At 42.2% G+C, this 20458-nt stretch overlaps 1 protein-coding gene across 1 annotated transcript in view; it reads right to left on the bottom strand.

The window, feature by feature from the left end:
* The window catches only part of GATB (glutamyl-tRNA amidotransferase subunit B), a 112871-nt gene that overhangs the window by 47259 nt on the left and 45154 nt on the right, over positions 1–20458 (bottom strand). The window contains exons 7-9 of the mRNA XM_036763196.1: positions 17628–17712; positions 16956–17000; positions 14409–14598 (exon numbers count right to left, since the gene is read on the bottom strand). Of these exons, the coding sequence (XP_036619091.1) occupies positions 14409–14598; positions 16956–17000; positions 17628–17712 (320 nt within the window). The remainder of the gene's footprint in view (positions 1–14408; positions 14599–16955; positions 17001–17627; positions 17713–20458) is intronic.

Here is a 20458-nt window from a genome sequence, read left to right as displayed (position 1 = left end):
AGGTTTTCTAAATCCTCCTTGAAACATTGCACGCTTGAACTCATGGGTTCGGCTGAGGTGCCGAGATGGTGATGAATATCTATTTCTCTACCCTCGGGTGGTTTTCTACAGGGTGGATAACATGGCAAGTCAGATTTCTGTTTGTCTTTTCATGTCAGCCCTGTGACGAAGCCTCTCTGAGCTGGAACTGTACTCCACTAGGGGATACATGGTTTCAGTCCTCAATTTAAAGCAGCCAAAAAAAATCTGAGACTGGTGATGGGGGGTTGGGGGGAGTGCTGAGGGAATGCTAGGCTGTTGGCTGCCCAGATAATAACGAGTCAGTAAAAGTTGCATGCAGGTCTCTAGCTCAGGTGCCAGTCTATCATCAGGTCTTTTGCTTTTGTGGAAGACAGCATTCTGAGTGAGTTTTTCCTCTTTCTTTGAGGTAGGCAAATGCTGATTAGTTTGGCACACGTCTCAGAAGTCTCCAGTGAATATGGTAGTGTTGGCCATCTGGTTTTGTCAGGAAAACAGCGAGCCAGTAATTCCCTTATTTAAACATCATGTTAAAAGCAAGGCCGAAAAGGCCGTTCCATAAAAGGGCTTTTAATGTCCCTGTCAAAGGCTGTGTGCGTGTGTGTGTGTGACTGCCAGCCCTGCCTCCCATACGTGTACGGATGGTCTTCGAGGCCCTGCGGCTGGAGGACATCTTTCCCATATTTTAATCAACCTTCCCAGGGAAAGCTTAGATCACACAGTCAGCCCGTATCATCCCTGCTGCTTAGCAGTGAACAGAAATAGTCAAGGCTAGGAGCTTTGTCCAATTACTGATACTAGGGAGGGGGCCTGGACCTGTGATTTCATCAGCCTAGGGAACTCCAGGATGAGAAAACCACTTGTGACAATGCAGGCTGGCTGCTTCTCTGCAATTCAGGGCAGGGGCAGGATTCTTAAACCATAGTTTGTGTCATGGACCCCTTAGGCAGTCTGAAGAAGCCTATGGACTCTTCAGAATAATGGTTTTAAATTTATAAAATAAAATGCAAAAGACTACTAAGGAAAGCAAAAGTTAGTGAAAATAAATATGTGATTCCCTACCCCCATCCACATCTAGAAACCCTCTGAAAACTAGCCATAGACCCTCGGTTAAGAACCTGTCTTGGGAGAGTTGCCTAAAGCACTAAAGGGTTAAACATCTTGCATGCTGCAAAAGAAAGGGACTGCATTTGCAGTCAGTCATTTGGGTTCCAAGCCTTGCTTTGCCATTTACTAACTGCATCACCCTGGAAAAGTCACTACAGAGCTCTCGGGGCCAAGGTTTTCTTTGCCATCTGATAAGGGGATTGGATTAGGTGTCCATTCAAGGCCCTTCCAGCTGTAAGTCTATGATCTCATTTTCATCACACACCAGTGTGAGTCAACAAGCAGCCAAAAGGGCCATAGAGAAAGGCTGGCTATATCTGTCAGAAGACCAAAGATCGGCTGACACAGTGGAAGCCAAGGAGAGACAAAAATGACGAGTCAGGGAATCAAGGAGGTTTCTGAATTCAAAGCCTGGTCCTGCCACTGGGCCGGTCCCGGTCTTAGGTCTCTCATTTATAAAATGAAGGGGCTGGATGAGATGACCTCAAAGGCCTCTTCCCTCTCTGGACATAGGACCCTATGATCTGGTGAACTGGGAACGTGGTAGGAAGCGGGTCTGTGGGCGAGGAGTTAAGATCTGGCCAAGCAGCCCAGCTGGCCGAAACCAGTCCAGCCACCAGTGACCGGAGTGGGAGGTGTCGCCATCTGTGCCCACAGTGCTTTCATCTACCTAGTGACTTAGGTACTTGACAGCTGTGGTCCTTTTCAGGGATTCTGAAAGCACCAAAGGCTAGCCCCCAAAGAGCTGCATAGAAGACCTGGAACAAGAAAGGGAACGCAAACCTCTTTGCCAATTTGTTCCATGTCATTCCTCTCTTTGGTGAAGGCACAAAAATATACATATAAGTTTGGAGATTCCCAAATAGCAAGTTGGGATTGGTGACAAACAACAGCTCGTACTTACTTATGTAAGGTTTGCAAAGGGCTTTACGAATATTATTTCATTTTAGCCTCACAAGGACCCCGGGAGGTAAGTGCTATTATCAGCCCACTGTACAGAACAGGCAGGCAAAGGTTTAAGTGACTTCCCCAGTCACACTGCTAGGAAGTGTCTGAGGTTGAATTTGAACTCAGGTCTTCCTCATTCCAGATCTGGCTCTCTAGCCACTGGGCAGTAATTGAGTACTCAAATTTCTTTAGCATTTAATATTAATAATGCACTTTTCTCATGGAGCAGGGGAAAGAGCACCATACTTAAAGTCAGAGGACTTGAACTAGGATCCCACCTCTGACTTTAGGCAGGGCCCTCTGGGCCTCAGCTTCCTCATCTGAAAAGTAAGGGTGTGGGATGCCTCGGCCTCTGGGGCCTCAGATCTATAAATACCACCACCTCATTTTACAGCTGAGGGAAAATGAGGTACACTGAGACAGTGTCTTCCCTGGGGCAGAATTTGAACCCAGTTCTCTGGATTTCAAATCCAGTTCCATTACCTCGAGTCTACTACGAGCTGTGTGACATGGGCAAGTCACTTTATTTGTCTGCAAAGTGGGAGAATAATATTGCACTATCCGGCGGCTATCTCAAAGAACGATTTGGAGAAAAGCCTTGTAAACATGTGAGCTACCACTGTTCTATTCTAGCAGGCTGCCCATTACATCCTACTCGCTGCACATTTCTCCAGCTGCTGGCACACATACACCATCTCCCCTTCAGAGATTTCACCACAGTTTCCTCCTCCAAGGTACTAACCTTTGAATGATTAAAAAACAAAACAAACCCCCTCCCCGAAGAGAAAATCCCCGCCAATTACGAAATTATCAAATAGGCACTGGTCCTCATAGCTCTCAGCTAGACGATGAAGGGGATGATGATGACAAGGGCAGCTAGCATTCATATGGTGCTTTTAAAAAGGTTTGCAAAGAACTGTACAAATATTACTTTGTTCAATCTTTGCAGCAACCCTGCTTCTATTATTCCCAGACAGAGCTGAAGCAATCTGCCCAGAGGTCACAAGCTAGGAAGGGTCTGAGGCTGCATTTGAACCCAGGGCTCCAGATCTTCCTGACTCTAGATGCAACGCTCTATCCATTGCGCCACCTAGAGCACTGGACCTAGAATCAGGAAGACCCGAGAGTCTTACTAGTGAAGCAATCTGCCCAATGCTACAGGTGTAGCAAGGTCAGGATTTGAACTTAGGTCTCCCGATAATACAGCCACTGCTCTATACCATATCCCCAGAGAAGGCTAGACTGCAAAACATGGCTAAGATAAACATTCAGGGACACTTTTTCTAAGTTAGTTTCGTTTCAGGTGCAGTTTAGGATGCCTAATTATGGTTTTGTTTCAGTTACCATTAAAGGTAACCTGTGTTCCTCCGAATGTGCAAATCTAACTAGAAAAGGCACCACAGCATAGGTGGAAGAAGGGACTTGGTGTGATAAGGCCCAGGGTGGAATCCTGGCTTGGACACCTTCTACTTGTGCCATCTTATCATAAGATCAAAGCTGTAGAGCTGGAAGGGACCCCGGTGCTCACTGGGGTCCGTGGGAGGCGGGGAGGGGGAGGGTTACATGACTTGCCTAAGGTCACACTGCAAATAATGGTGACATTTGAACTCAGGTTCTGTGGCTAAGAGTCAATGCTCTTGTCAGTCTGTGATAAGTCATTTTTGTTTCTGAGCTGTTTCCTCATCTGTAGAATGGAGATATTTATACTACTTATAAGGCTGTAAAAACAAAATAATTAATGATAATAATAGCTAGCATTTGTATCACATTTTAAGGTTAATGAAGCACTTTACTAATATTAATCTTGTTATCCTCACAACAACAGGGGGGTGGTGGGGCTATTGTTATTCCCATATTACAGATGAGGAAACTGAGGCAGCAAGAGGTTAAGTAACTTGCCCAAGATGAGTTAACTCACCCCAAGTTAAGTAACTTGCCAATCTGCCTAAAGGCAGATTTGAACTCAGGTCTTCCTGCCTCCAGGACCAATGCACCATCTACTGTGCTACCTGCTTTCATAAAAGAAGGATGTAAGAAAGCTTTACAAAATTCTTTTAAGCTGTCAAGTTCTACGTAACATCGTCAATATTTATAGTTTTACACGTCGATGCTGCAACCTCCTTGAGGGCAGGCACCATGTCCCAGTACCCAGCATTTCTGTATGCTCTGTTCCAGCCCAACAGGCCCTTTCTCCCTGATCCTTACATACAATCCTCCATTTCTCATCTCGAGGTCTTTGCTCTGACCTTTCTCTATACTTGGCATGAACTCTTTTCCTTCGAGAAATAGCCCAAACTTGACCTTCCACATGAAGGCTTTCTTGATCCCACAACTGCTAATGCTTTCTCAACTGCCTTGTCATTTATTTATAGCTATTCTTTTTTTTTTTTTATTTTTCATTTTTTTTTGGAGGGGGGGAAGGCAAGGCAATTTGGGTTAAGTGACTTGCCCAAGGTCACACAGCTAGTAAATATGTCAAGAGTCTGAGGCCAGATTTGGACTCAGGTCCTCCTGACTCCCTGCGCCACCTAGCTGCCCCATTCTCTTTATATTTATTCTGATTATGTTTATACACACACTTTTTTATCTCCCCCATTAAGAGTACAAACTCTTGGGGAAGAATTGTATCTGCTGACCAAGCACCTAGCACAGTACCAGACGCCAAAGAGGCTTTTAACAGACACTTGTTGATTGATTGATATGGAAGAGAGTTCCTCTTCGTCCCCAAAAGGAAGAACTAGGAGCAAAGGGTTGAAGCTGCAAAGACATAAATTTAAGTTCGATGTCAAGAAAAACTTCCTAACCAGTTGGAGGTGTCTAACAGTAGAAGAGACTGCCTCAAGACATGAGAGGTTCCAGCTCCTTTGAGCACAGACTGGATGACTAACCACCTGTCATCTACCTTGGGGATGGGATAGTGAGGGTTCCTTTACATGGATGGCTTGGACTGGATGGTCATTGAGGTCCTTCTAACTCTTAAAATCCTGTGAATCTGTAGTGAGATATTTTATCACTCTAAAATAAAAGGCATATGATTATTTTAATTGAAGTGGAAAAAGCTTCTGACAAAATACAATTGTTCCTTTTAAAAACACCAGGAAGCAAAGGAATAAATAGAACTCTCCTTAAAATGATAAGTAGCTATCTAAAACCAAGAGAAAGCATTACCTATAATAAGGACAAGCTGGAAACCTTTACAGGAAGATCAACAGTGAAGAAAGGGTGTCCATTACCAACATCACTATCCAACATTTTATTAGAAATGCTAGTTATACCAATAAAACAAGAAAAAGAAATGAAAGGAATAAGCATAGGCAGAGTTGCCTCTTTGTTTCCAAAGCAATCACTTTTTGCAGATGATGAGACGGTACACTTACAGAACCCTAAGAGAATAGACTAAAAATATAACAAGAATGACTTTAGCGAAATTGCTGGATATAAAATAAACCCACATAAATCATCAGCATTTCTGTATAATGCAGCCAAAACTGAGCAGGAAAAAGGAGAGAAATTCCATTAAAAATAACTAAAGATGGTACAAAATATTTGGGAGGCTACCTGACGGAACTATATGAACACAATAACAAAATACTCTTTACAAAAATAAAGGCATACCTAAATAATTGGAGAGATATTAATTTCTCATGGGCAGGCCAAGCCAAATATCATAAAAATGACAATACTACTTAAATTAATTTACTAATTCAGTGCCATACTAATTAAACTACCAAAGGACTACTTTATAGAGGTATAAAAAACAAAATTCATCTGGAGAAACAAAAGGTGAAGAGTAGCAAGGGAATTATTATTATATTTTTAAACAGGAAGAAAGGGGGCCTAGTAACACCTGATCTCAAACTATACAACAAAGCTCTAACGAGAGGTGGATCAATGGAATAAGACAGAAGCAAGTGAGCACAGTAATTTATTTTTTAATAAACCCAAAGATCCCAGTTATTTGGATAAGAACTCGGCATTGAACAAAAATTTGGGGGGAAAATAAAAAAGTCTGGCAGAAACTAGGTATAGAACTACATCTGACATCACCTATCGAAATAAGCTCCAGATGTGTACATGATTTAGATGTAAAGAGTGACACTGTAAGCAAATTAGAGGAGATGGAAGAAATTACCTGTCACATCTATGGACAGGGACAAATGGGATAGAGGAGTTTATAGGAGGCAAAATGGACAATTCTGATTATGCGAAGTGAAAAAGAAACAAAATCAATGTAGTTAAAAGTAGAAGAAAAAAACAGGAAATTAGAATAAATGCCATTCCCCAATTGATAAATGGTCAAAGGATATGAATGGGCAGGTTTCAGAGAAAGATATCTAAGCTATCAATAGCCATTATGAAAAAATGCTCTAAATAACTAATAATTAGAAAAATGCAAATTAAAACAACTCTGAGGTAACACCTCACACCCATCAGACTGGCTAAGTTGACAATAAAGGGAAATGACAAGTGCCAGAAGGATCGTGGTATAAGAAGCACATTAATATGCCACTGCTGGCGCTGTGAACTGGTCTAACTATTGTGAAAAGCAATTTGGAATTATGCTCAAAAAGTTGTCAAACTCTGTACACCCTTTGACCCAGTGATACCAATTCTAGGCCTATGCTTCAAAGACATCAAAGAAAGAAGAAAAGGACCCACATATAAAAAAATATTTATAGCAGTTTTTTTTGTAGTTACATAGAACTGGAAATTGAGGGCATGCCCATTAATGGGGAATTGCTGAACAAATGATGACATACGAATGTGACGGAATACTTGTAAGACAGAATGAAGGAGATGGTTTCAGAAAAGCCTGAGAAGATATGTATGAACTGATACAATGCGAAGTGAATAGAACCAGGGAAACAATTTACAAAAACAATGATATTGTAAAAATAATCAATTTAGAAAGACTTAGGTACTCTGATACACAATGACCCATCACAATTCCAAAGGACTCACGATGAAACATGCTCTACGTGTCCAGATAGAGAGTGGATGGATTCAGGTGCAGAATAAAGAATATCATCTTTTCTTTTTTTTTTTTGACATGATTAACGTGGGAATTTGTTTTGCATGCCTATACATATTTGTAATGGGCTTTGTTTTTCTTGACTTCTCAATGGGTAAGGAATAGGGGGTGGGGGGAAGAGGGAGAATTTAAAATTGAAAATAAAATACAACTGAAAAAAAATAAAATGATAAAGGGTAGTTGGGTTCTGCAGACAAAATATGTCTCAGGACAAGTTCTGTGCTAAAGTCAAAAGAAAGTTTCTGGTTCTAGCTTGATCACCACAAAAGTAAAGGCAGTGCTGATATGAGACCAAAAAATCTTGTTTAATCCTGAAAAAAAAGTGTCTTAACACTTACAAATGGGAACTCCTTTTATAATTTTAAGTATCCTGCTCCAGTTAATGGACATACGACTGTATTAACCTGCATAGTCTATAGCTCTGCCTGGCTGGAAGTGATCACATGCCTTTCAATATGCTTTCTCTAATATCTAGCCTGGACCATTTTTACAACCTGGGGGTAGAGGGAAGATTAACTCCAGATCCAACAAGTCTATTGCTGCACTAGAATCATTAGGATCACAGGACTTAAGAGACCTCAGAGGCCCTCTAGTACTGGGGTTCTTTACCTTTTTTTAGGTCATGGACTCTTTTTTGGAAGTATGATGAAACCGCTCCTCACAATGTAAGGATATACAGAATTACAAAGGAAGCCAATTCTATCTAAATAGTTATCAAAATATTAGAAAATACAAACAAGTTCCCAGACCCCAGATTAAGAATCCCTCATCCAGTCCAAACTTTCCCAAATCCCCACTTCTACTCATTTTGCAGGTAAGGAAGCGGAAGTCTGGAAGAGTAAAAGGATTTTCCCCAGGTCATACAGGTAGTAAGAACCCAAGTCCTCTGGTGCCAGATCTAATAGTCAGTATTCTAGGAAGACAATTTTCTTTGGATCTCCTTGTTCATCTGGGTCCAAGACAGAAAAACAGATGGTTTTTTAGGCACAGTGTAAAGTGCATCTTTTTATTTAACTTCTCCAGAGCAAGTGATATTAGCTATTTTTTTTTTTTTACAAAGTGGAGACTGACTCTAAAAGCACCCAGAAGCTGGCAAGCAGAGGGTGCAATTTTATAAAATGAACAATAAAATCAATTTTGGAAATTGCATAGAGCTGAAATACGGTGAGTAACAATGTCAACCAAATGGATTTTCCTAACGTGGTAGTCTGAAGGTGAATGCACTGTATCTCAATTGTCCTGGGCAGTCTAAAGTCAGCCAATATGGCTTTCGATGGCTTTTCAAACTACTTAACTTTAAAATGCAATTCTAGACAGAATATATATTTATCATGGGAAATTATTTTATGGGCATTTCATCCAGGAAGCCAACCAGGGCTTCTCAGGCTTACTTAATGCCCAAAGGAAAACTTTGAAAAACAATCCATTTAGCAACAATTCTATTCATTCATCTATTCATGATTTCTTTTCGGCTTCTTTTCCCCAGGAGACCTCCTAACCTTTTCTGTGATGTCAGAAATAAAGGGCTGTGACTTCAGATGGGGAATAACCAGTTGTTGAGGATGAAATCATTCAAATAAGGCTTTTTCATGTAAATATCCTTAGGACTAATAAAAAATGGAGACCAGCACACAAATGGTCATACCGTAGATGCTAGTTAGGAGCTCCCTGGTGCAGCATACATCAGAGTCCTACTGGGGTTATCCTCAGCTTCCAAGTCTTTAAAAACCACACCACTACCACCGGCACCACCGCCACCACCATAACAACAATTACAACCACAAAGTACCTTATGTGGACCTCGATGTAACTGTATATGTATAGTATATGTTTTTGTATATACCTGTCCACCCAGCAGCAGTTTTTGGTTTTTTAGGGACCCAATGGGGGTTAAATGAGTTATAACTCTTCTCTTGCAGATAGGGAGGTAGATCAAGTTATAAACCCAAAGTCATCCAGTTATTAACCAATAAATTAGAAACAGAGCCAAGAGCTTTTTTTCTATTCTCTCTGTCAGAAGTTCATTATATTACATGGGGGTAATACTTAGGAGATAGTTTAACACAATGCTGGGCACACAGATAGTTAACTTTAAATGCTCATAAAACACATCCACAGCTCTCAGATTTAGGACAGGCTTGTGAAATAAGTGCAAAGAGCACAGGACCTGGGAATTAAGTACCTTAAATCTAGTCTGGGATCTACCAATAATCAATTAATGTGATGAGAGCCTCAGTTTACCAATTTGATAAACATTTATTAAGTATTTACTACCCATAAGGCACTCTGCCAGCTCCAGATACAAAACCAAAAATTAACAGTGCCTGACTCCAAAGATTTTGCCTTCCTCATCTAAAAGTCTGGGGTCAACTAGATAATCTCTAATGTAATCTGGTTCTGTGATTTCTCTCGGGTCCTACTCTCCTTGAGGGGAAAGACTAAGCTTTCGCTTTCCTATGTCCCATCAAGCACCTAATACAGCATACCTCATAGGTGCTCAAAACATATTTGGACTAAAATATATGGAACTCATTAAGAACAAACAAACTGGAGTTCACGGGATCCACAAACCCAATCCTACGTGGCATCATTTTTCAAAGGGAACCAAGGGCCTTAAGTAAACAGAAAAGAAAATGAAAAACAAAAACCCAAACCTCAGAACAGATGAAGAGAGGAAGAGAATTTAAGGCCTTTTCTGTGCCTCAACGTCTTCATCTATAAAACAAAGATAATTTCTGCACCTCAGATAACTTGAGAGTGATTACCTGCATTGCCACATTGCTGTTCGGCCTGGATTTATGTTTACTCAGGGAGCATTTAAATAAGAACAAAAACAATAATGATAAGTCTCATTTACACTGTATTTTTAAGTGTGTTTCCCAGACGATGAACCATATTGATAAAATTTAAAATGATTCCATTTACATCTATAATATGATTAAAAAAAACCCAGAAGAATTCACACACAACTTAAAAAAGAAAAAAGTATCATACAAAGTGAATACATTTAGAAGCAGATAAAGGGGGGTGGGGATGACCACTAAATATTCCTAATTATATGGCACTGTCGGGAGGCAGCAGGATGGCTGTGAGAAACACTGGATAAAACCAAAGAAGGGGCCCTGAAAGTCCCTGCTCTATCATTTATTAGCAATTGGCTAAGTCATTGAATCACAGAGCCTGTTTGCTTACCTGTAAAATGGGGATAATCCTAACCCTACCTACAGGTTATGAGGATTAAACAAGACGATGAGTGTGAAAGCCCTCTGTGAAGTGCTTTACAAACACAAATTATAAAATGTGCTTCTTGGACTACTATTAAAATTAGTTTACATAACCTGAAGCACACACCAATCCATTATCAGAGACAGCTTAGTCCATGCCTGGCAAGTAAAAACCCACCTGGGTCTAAGCATTTGCCATGGATAATTCACATGCATATGATCATTCTAAGCATACAGATGATCATGACTGCCATATATCTTCGTACACAGAGACTTAAAAATTCAGAGTCTTCTTGTGCTATCGGCATATCTAGACAGCAAGTCCCTTAGTCCTGCACCTGAAACCATGGTTATTGGGGGAAGAGGGCAAAAGGACGGGATGGAGGTAAGAAATGAAATCAGTTGCAGTTTAATCATGAGACAAGGTATCTCATAATGCACCCGGAGGAGAAAAGGATATAGGTTTTCAATTGGGTTGAGCAGTTGGGTCTAGGAAGCAGGGGAGGATTTATTTGTGGAGATTGGCCGGGCTTGAGAAATAGGAAAGTACTGTTTGCAAACAGCTTTAAGAATTCTGGGTGCCTGGACAAGGTCTTTATAGAGATGACCTCTGGAAAACAGAAATCCATCTCCCTGAATGTTTTATTAATATTAATAATGGTGAGTCATTACCATTTTGGGCATCTGACCATAATAAGCAGTGTCACAAATAATGACAAGCCATTTTGCCAATGTTAAGGGTGATCTAAATAATGTAACAATCGCTGTAATATTACAGTCCATGTCACACAACCCAATAAGAGCACAGACAGCCTGGACTCAAAGTCCCCCTTTGTTATCTACCACCACCATGGCCTTGGGCAAATCTGCTCACTACCTTAGTGACTTTGGGTAAATCACTTGGCTTCTCTGGCCTCAGTTTCCTTGTGTAGAAAATGAAAAGACTGGACTAGATGGTTTCCAAGCCCTACCGGCTCAAAAATTTATGACTTTTTGGTGCATCTTTAGCACCTGGCATTTAGTAGGCGCTTAATAAATGTTTATTGATTAGTTGGTCCTAGGATCCTTCAAAAAAAAAAAAGAGCACAGATAAAAGGTGAAATGAAAGTTTAGTACTGAAGTTTAGACCCTTGTAATTTCTATCCAACGTGTGGGTGGGTGGGAAAGCATAATGGTCTATGAGTGTGTATATTGCTCAGACTAATCAGAAGCAATCCTCTGCTGAGAGCATGGAGCTCTGATGCTTTGCAAAGCACCCCTCCTACTGCTGCTATTTATTTAATGAATACTCTTGGGCACTCTTTAAATTGAAAGATGGTTCATTAGATTGGTGCATCTGCCCCTCTCAGCAATCTGTTGTGTTTCTGACGCCGGCAGAAAAAGCCACAGAAATATCATTTTTCAGGTGTGCTCTGGGTAGCTTGGCTTCTGGGGACTGCAAAGTCATAAAGACAGCCTAATTTCAGGAAAAACAATTTGCCTGAATCACTCAATTTCCTTTCCCCTCTCACTTCACCCTTAATAGCTGTGGACATGTCAGACTGAGGAAGTTTGGTTTGTAATGCCAGTAGATGGCCACATCACCAACCAGAGTTTATGTATTATGTGCTAACTATATATATATCTCCCTCTGTCCCAAACAACTACATGCTTCTAAAGTCAGCAGACATAAATCACAAGTCTGGGATTTGATGTATTAAAATTGGAGAAAGTTACATTTCTCAAAACTTGATTCTTAGACTACGCGAGGGGAGTCTGACTCTTGTGGTACCCAAAGAATGCATGAGGCATACATATACATTTAGGCTGTGTACCTGAAGGTGAGCAGACACTGCTTCTCCGCGACCCCCTCCCTGCCCCCCCCCCCCCAATCCTATGCCTGGGATGTACTTCTTCCTCATTTTCCTCTGGTAGAATCCTAGCTTTCTTTCAAAGCTTGGCTCATGTGCCCCCTCTCATGCTGATCTACTCTGATTTCTACTCCTCCCCTAAGAAATTATTTTGTATGTATTTTGTGTTAACCTTTCTGTGATCATGTTGTATAACCCGATGGAGTATAAGCCTCTTGGGGGCAGACACTTAAAACAAAATCCACAACTCCAGAACCAGGACAGTGCTTGCCACATAACAGCTATTTTACTTATTACTGAATGAATGATCGAATTAATGGTTTTTGTCACATTCTCAATATGGCAGGTCAACTTTCAAAGCCTTTTTTCTTCTCCTAAGGAAGAAGCTAACTGAAGGAACAAAGACATGCACTGGTATTTTTCTCAGAAATCACAATGTTGGGAACAGGCAAGAAAAGATGTATCAATTCCTAGCTGTCTTACATTACCCTAAAAGACTTGCTTTGTCCAGCTGGGGCAGTGCCAAATGAAGATAAGTAATTGATGCTTCTGATGAAGAAGAATCTTCTCCCCTTCTCCCTCCCAGCCTAGTCAGTTAGCAGTATGTAATAAAATGGAGTACTCGTGTTCAGTGGTATTTTGGCTTGGCCAGAAATTTGGGGGCAGGATGGTGGGGAAGGATACGTCTGGCAGAAACTCAATTTAGTTAAATCGATCTCTGAAAAATATTTGAGAGATTTAAGCTGCTTCAGGATAAGAGGTGCTACATAAATTATGATTACAATAATTACTTGTGCTAAAATTGTGTCTTTAATCTGTGAAACTCCAAGTACTGTGCAAAGTAGCTCATTAATGGATGAGGAAGTGGGGGCTTGTGTGTGTGTGTGTGTGTGTGTGTGTGTGTAGACAAACACAAAAATGTAATTGTAAAGAAGAATATCGGTGTCTAGCTAGCATATAAATATTCATTCTAAACCCAGCAAATGTTTAATACTAACTCATTAAAAATACGGGAGTTTGGGTTTTCATTAGGTTTTGCCACAGCAGTACTAAGAGAATGTTACACATCCCATTTCTCAAAGGGAGAGACAACCATTTGTCAGGAGCATGCTCACCCCTTTTCAGACCATAAGAAAACCACTGTGACACCACCATACATACACAAAAGTAGAAAATTCACCAATGGCGTTTGATGCAGAGAAGATGAATTACAGAATTATAGAATCTCAGTGGTCATTTAGTTCACCCCACACCTGAAGAAAACCCCCTTCTGCAACATCCCTGACTTGTGGTGGGTCATCGAGGGTTCGTGTGGGGACCTCCAGGGATGGAGGAGCCACAATCTCCCAATACAGTTTTGTAGATCTCTATCAGAAAGCCTGTGTCTTTACATTAAGCCTAAGTCTGTCTCTTTACAACTTTCTCCCTTCCTTTCTAGTTCCTCTCTGAGCCATGCACAATGAATATAATCCTTCACATAACTGGACAGAGCTGTTACACCCCCAGTGAGTTTTCCCTCCTTCTACACCAAACCCTCCCAGTTCCTTTGACTGATCTTCACATGGCATGATCTCAAGGCCCTTCGCTATCTTGGATGCTCTCCTCTAGACATTAACCAGTCTCCTAAAGTGTGGCACCCAGAATCCAACAGAGCACAAACACTGTAGCTGACTTTCGAAAGGGACAGAAGCAAAATTTTATAGAAGAGCCAGGAACAACTCCTTTATATAGATTCCTAATCCCTAACATTCTTAGGCCACAATTTCCATAATGGCCATCAAAATCAATTTTTTCTTCTACCTGAACTCAGGAAAATAAAGAGCTGCCTTTTGAGAACTTAAAATCTCACTAGATCCTGCCATGGTTTGATACACCAAGAAATGCTGGGTAGATGCTCATATTCTTCTCTGCTCCAGTCACCTGGGAGAGGCTTGTCTATAACGTGAAGTTACCTGGTTGCACAGTGTTCACAGCTGGCCATTTTTACAGGGGAGAAATAATCACAAAGCTAGAATTTTTTCAGTTTCCTGCCCTCACAGAGGGGAAAAAGGGTTACTCCCTAGCCTTCTCAAACATCTAAAGGAAAATCTAAGAAATCTGCAGGCATGCTCCTAGCACCAAGGACACAAAAGCTGACAGCCGGTTAATGTGACTCCTCAGAGGGTGTTTTCTCAACTGCTGAAACCGGATGCGGTCAGGTTTATTTTAGCAACTGATCAATAGACCTACCAATAGGGTGAAGCTGTGTTCAGGCAGAATCCTGTACTGTTCAACAAGCCTCCCTCTGGTCACGCTGGGGAGCTCGGGAAGTCTCTCTCGAATCCAATCGATATTTACCACTTGCTGGGGGTCTGTAGCCACAGGCAGAGACTCTGCATCATACAGGATCAATGGGGGAAGATTGGGTTCTGGCATGAACCTAGGCAAAAAGAAGAGACCGCTTAGGAATTGATCTGGGGATTCAATTTTCATGAGAAATAATAATAACAATAGGGAAATGAGAACACTGAGGCATGGTGACTTTACTCAGTGGAGAGAGAGTGGGCCTCTCTACCCAGGCAGAGCCTCTGACACATCCTGGCAAGTCACTTAATCTCTTGTTGCTTCTGACCACTCTCTAAGGCGGGAAGTTGCAGAGAAGATGCTGGCCTGCATTGACTGGTTAATGGGAGTTTTCTCTCCAAGATGTTTGCCATGCCACCAAACCCACAGGCCCAGGTCAGCTCCTTGTCCTACAGTAAGGACGTTGTTGCATATGTGTGACTATCGTCAGACATCCTAGATCATCAAGCTTCCCTATCTCCCAAGAACTCGTCATCATCAATGTGTCTGTTTTAAAGTCAAAATCTGCCACTAGCTTGGCTACAAGGAATGACTGGGTTTTGAGCTTATAAAATATGGAAATTTTATGACTGTCTCAAGTCTTCCTGCAAGAATATCTTCTACCTTAGGCATGTAGAGTGTCCATCTTTCTGTCTGTCTCACCCTCACTCCCTCTTTGATAAACTCTCTGCCTCTCATTCTTCCTATCTAACCATGCTTGTCAAACAGCTTATAAAAGCAAGGTTGATGCAGAACAGAGGTCATAAATTAATGGTCGAGTCAACCCATCACCTCCATGCCTGATGGGTGCTGTGAATCTGAGCCGAGAGAGGACCAAGATCAAGGCTGCCTGCATCGGTGAGTGCTGACTGAGACTTCTCTGCTATTAACTTGAGCAGTCTTGATGGAATCCCCTAGGGAGAGAAGAGTAGTGCTGCCAGGCTTGGGGAGACACCAAAAGTAAACAGAGTAATGGGCAGCAACATGATAGAACAAAATAGTTCTGAGAAAGAAGGCAGCCCCCAGCCCAAAAGACTGCTAGGATTAGAACGGCCATGACTGCTAGCTTGCAAACAAAGATGCACTCCCTGTTGGCGAAGGCTTCTGGCCCCACCTCTGTCCTCAGTCCTCCTCTCCAGCCATTCCCGATACTAAAAAGCAGACTGGTATTGGAGGCAGAGCATCTGGGATCCAACCCTCCTCCTGACCCTTACTATGTGTGTGATGCTGGGCAAGTCACTTGTAAACGCCCTGGGCCTTGGGTTTTTGGTCCATAAAAATCAGAAGGTTAGAACAGATAGTTTCTGAGGTTTCTTCCAGCTCTACAACCCTGTGAAAATTCAGTGTACCCACGGATGACAGCAGCACCAACCCTCTAGCACACTTACAGGATCAGAGATCGAGGGCCCGAAGGGACCTAACAAGATCACGGAGTCCAACCCCCTCACTTTACAGATGAGGAAACTGAGGCCCAGAGAAATTAAGATGCTTGCCCGAAGTCATGCAAAGGAAGAGTTTGAACATAGGTCTTCATTTGCTGTGCAACAGGCAAAAACCTGGGAAAACCAACAAGTCAAACCCCAGTCATACACATACGCCTTGGGTTTTTCTGGACAGCATTCTAGACTTACTTGCTTGGTTTTTTAGCCTATTATTTCACAAATTAGCACATTTATATTTAAAAAGCTTGAAATGACATTAAGCTACGATGAATGGAGGAAAAAAAGGTTTTAAAGGAATCCCACCGAACACATTCCTCCCTCTCCCTCAGAGGAGTTTTAGTGTGTACAGGAACATACAGGAACCCAGGAGCCAGAGTTCCAATCACTTTTAGATGTTCAGGGAAGCAGGTTTTTCATCAACTTGGACTACAATAAAATAATTCTCTTTTATGCTATTGAGGTCACCCACTCAGTGACCTATTAGCCAGCTCTTAGTTGCTGCTGCCCAGACCTACGATTTCTCTGATTCAGGGAGTGAGCGGCCCTGCTGGGGAAGCTCCCTCTACCAGGGCAGATCAGTGGTTCTGACAGCTGTGTGGGGCCCTGAGAGGTTAAAATGAATGCCCAGGGTTACCGGGCCACTGCTTAGTGGAGAAAGGGCTTGAAACCATGTCTTATGGGCTTCTGGTCTCTGAGGCCCAGATTTCTAATTTCCACCATGCCGTGTAACCCCTCTTATTATACACAAGGCAGCCTTAAAGTCTTAGTGAAGTTTTGAGCTGAGTCTTTAAACCACACTAAGACTTCTGGGATGCCCTGTATCTACTGAGACCAGGAAGGAAGACTGTCTGTATTTTCTACCATGCAGCAGCAGCAGGAAGAACAGAACAACAACAACGCCATCTCTAAAACTAATGGCAGATAAGGAAGTCGTTGCTTCTGTGTATGTCTGACACAATGGAACCAAATCCCAAATATATCAGAGTATTAGGAGATGAGAGGAGTTTCCTACCGGTAGTCCTGCTTTCCTTCTTTATCCCTCATCGACACAGTACACCTGGCACAAAAATAAAGAGGTCAGTCAACATTACAGAGAGGACCTTCTTCAGAGCCGCCAGGTCCTCTCCAATCGCCAGCTCCGAAGGCCACTTCATTCCTAGCCCCCTGACCAGGGCCAATCTTTATATGGACCACCTTTCAAAATGGGAAGCCAGATAAGGAATCAGAGTAAACTAGATAGAAAATGCAAAAAAAAAAAGGTGAAGAGCAAGGCTGCTGGTCTACAAGATGAAGGCCATAAAACCGGAGGAGTAGTTAAATGGTCTCTGGGGGCTAAGGCAAACACTTAAATGGGAAACATAAAGCATCGAAGGGGAGCAAGGTAACGGATGGGGACAGAAACAAAAATACATAAACCAGGAATACACATCAAGAAGAGAAACAGATCAGCAGAGGGGCCAGAGGCCATGGATATATTTTAAGGATCCATCTGATAATCCAGATGCATTGTGACCTGAAGCTTCTGATGCCAGGGAGGGGGAGCCTAGCCATGTTTCCTACTGGACTTGGACTCCCAGCCCAGATACCTAGGTTACTTTCATTTTGGTCAGACCCTAAAAGTGCACTCCCCACCCCCCACCCCCCACTGACTCTCTCCCCTCAACGATCTTCAACACAAACTCACCCAAGTTTGTCATCAAATGCTCGTGTTTCATTCAGAATTTTGCCTCCATTCTGAAGTTCTTCAATCTGTCTCTGAATTTCATAGTCTAAGAGAAACAAAATGATTTACTATCATGGGATCACACTAGAAATTCTCTGACTAACACCTTTCACTGCCAGTAAGGCAGTAATTAGAAAGAACCTTAAAAAAAAAAATCTTAATTATGCCCAAGTATCAGAAGAAAGAGGATTACTGCACTAATTATTTCACGACATATGATGATGGGCTTCCCCCCAACTCTAGCCCAAAGGTAAGTCTTGGTTAACTGAAATCTGAATGTAATTTCCCAAACTTCCTTCTGATAACAGTTTCGGTCTTCTCACCAAGCCCCATTTAAAAAAACATCTGAGCTACATAGAAGCAACAGCATCGACTGGTGTCCGTTTTTGTTCCTTTCCTCGTCTTCTCTGATGTAGCCTGTTGGCCAAAAAGGCCGTTATAAGAGGGAGGAGGAAGAGGAAAAAATGAGGAGGTTAGATATGCCCCGAAGACTAAGAGCCCTGAGCTAGATAACCCATGGGTTATCTAGCTCAGGGGTCTACACCTCCCAAATGGTGGCTCATCCTTAGGTCCACCCTACCTAATGCCCCTGTGCCAAGGAATGATTCCCTTCCAGATCCAAAATTCTACAATGGTCCGGAGGGATGTTTCACAGAAAGTCAGCCTTAGAAGATGAGGAAATGTCCCCTTGTTCTTGCTAGCTTCCCTTGAAAACACATTAAAATAACATTTGACATTTATATAGCTCCTTAAAGTTTGCAAAATGTCTTACATATGTTATCCCATTTGAGCCTGAGAAAAATCTCATGAGGTGCATGCTGCAGGTAGTATTTTAGAGGGATACTACTGCTAGTATGCCTAGTAAGGCATCTGAGGCTAGGGAGATAAAGTGACTTACTTGCCCACGGACAAATGCAAAGTGAAATGTTGGATAGGGGATTTGAACCCAGGTCTGCATTTGCTTTACGTTCAAAATAATGTTTTTATGTAATCACAGCTTCACGTCAGGTGGAGATTTCTAAAAGTACAGTGTCCTACAATGTGCTGGTGTTAGGAGGATCTGGGTTCAAATCTCACTTAACTGTATGATGCCAGGTGCATCACTGAATTTGGGTTTTCTCCTCTGTAAAATAAGGATAATAAGAGCACCTACCTCACAGGCTATGGTCAGGCTCAAATGAGATCGGGAATGGAAAAAGCTTTGCACACATGACAGTGCTGTATCACTCGCCCCTACTGCCCGCTGCTGGAGGAGCCTGAGAGACAAAGGAGCTACTTAATAAATGCCCGTTCACTGACTGACTGATCCATAAATTCATCTCACTTTTTCTGGAACCACCTTCATTTTTCTGCCTGTACTACATCCTGGGCTAATGAGTTCTACAAGGTAACCACCTTCTGGGTAAAAGAGATTTTCCCCTTCCTTTAGTCTACAGTTCTTTCTTTCAAGTTTCCATTCTATTCTGGAAACTCGAGCCTATCGACATCCCTTATTATTTTATAATTTGGATCAGCTCCACTGTCAGGCTCTGACTTTGCAGACACAAGAACCCAACATCTTCGTCTGTCCTCATCCCTCTACTCCTACTGTACTACCGTGATCATTTTAAAATGCTTTTCTCTGAACTTTTCCTCCAGGTCTATTAAGTCTCTTTAAACATTTATAGCCCAGAACCACACAAGGAATCCTAGGTCTGAATGAACTAGGAATTTACAGGAGGCCGAGACCATGTTTTCTCTTTCGTTTCTAATGCTCTCTCTGAGGCTGCCCAGAATTCTGTTGATTATTTTGGCTACGACAGCACATTTGTGGACTGAGGTCTCCAGGGACCGGACCAAAAGGATTCTGAATGCCCTTTCCTGAGCCCTAATTGCTCTGAGAATATCATCCTGTAGCCCCAGTGGGGCCATTTCCCCTTGCCCTCACCCGGCCTGAATCTCAAGTGCCCCTTTCCTGAGCACAGATCTGGTGACTGACCACTCAAGGTCCTTCTTCACTATCTGTCTCCACATAACAAAATAAACAAAGGGACAAGGCTCTAGGCATGGTGTTTCTCTCTCTCTCCCTCTGTCCTTTCTCCCATCTCAGGAGAGACAATGATGTCCCAAGCACAAACTCAGGGCCTTCTTTAAGCTGACCCAGGGCTTCAGGAGAGGCACTGTCCCCAAATCAGTATGGATTGAAACCCTTCTCCCACTTCGGAATTTGCAGCTGTCCATTTGTGACCGGCAAATAAGAGTGTGTATTTTAAACATGCTGCTACTTTAATTATTCTGCATTTATTATTCATCAGACTCCCACAATGCACCTACCTTTTCAACATCTCTTGTGTACATCCCTTTCTCCACACAGCCACCACCCTAGTTCAGACTGCCAGTGTCTTTTACTGGAGCACACAATAGCCTTCTAGCTCTAAAGGAGCTCCAATGACCTAGGTGCTGTTCCACAGATGCCTCCTCTCTCCATCCCCATCCACACCTTTCCTCTTGGCTGTCCCTCAGACTTGGGATGCTCTGTTCTATCACCTCTGCCTCAGGGCTTCCCTGGGACCCTTCAAGACTCAGCTCAAATTCCATCTTCTGCAGGACACCTTTCATGCTTCTCCTAAGATGACCTCCAGTCTACTGTGTATATATCTTATGTGCATCCAGTTATTTTCATATTTGTTTCTCCTGTTAGAATGGCAGCTCCCTGAAGGCAGGGATCATGTTTTTGCCGTTCTCAGCACAGTGCCTGACATATACATAGAAAATTTATATAAATAAATACTTATTGACTGACTGAAGGAGGA

This window comes from Trichosurus vulpecula, chromosome 6 (assembly GCF_011100635.1).
Source record: "Trichosurus vulpecula isolate mTriVul1 chromosome 6, mTriVul1.pri, whole genome shotgun sequence".
NCBI classification, from domain to species: Eukaryota; Metazoa; Chordata; class Mammalia; order Diprotodontia; family Phalangeridae; genus Trichosurus; species Trichosurus vulpecula.
The sequence above is the reverse complement of the archived record's forward strand: the minus strand, read 5'-3'. Positions and strand labels throughout refer to the sequence as shown.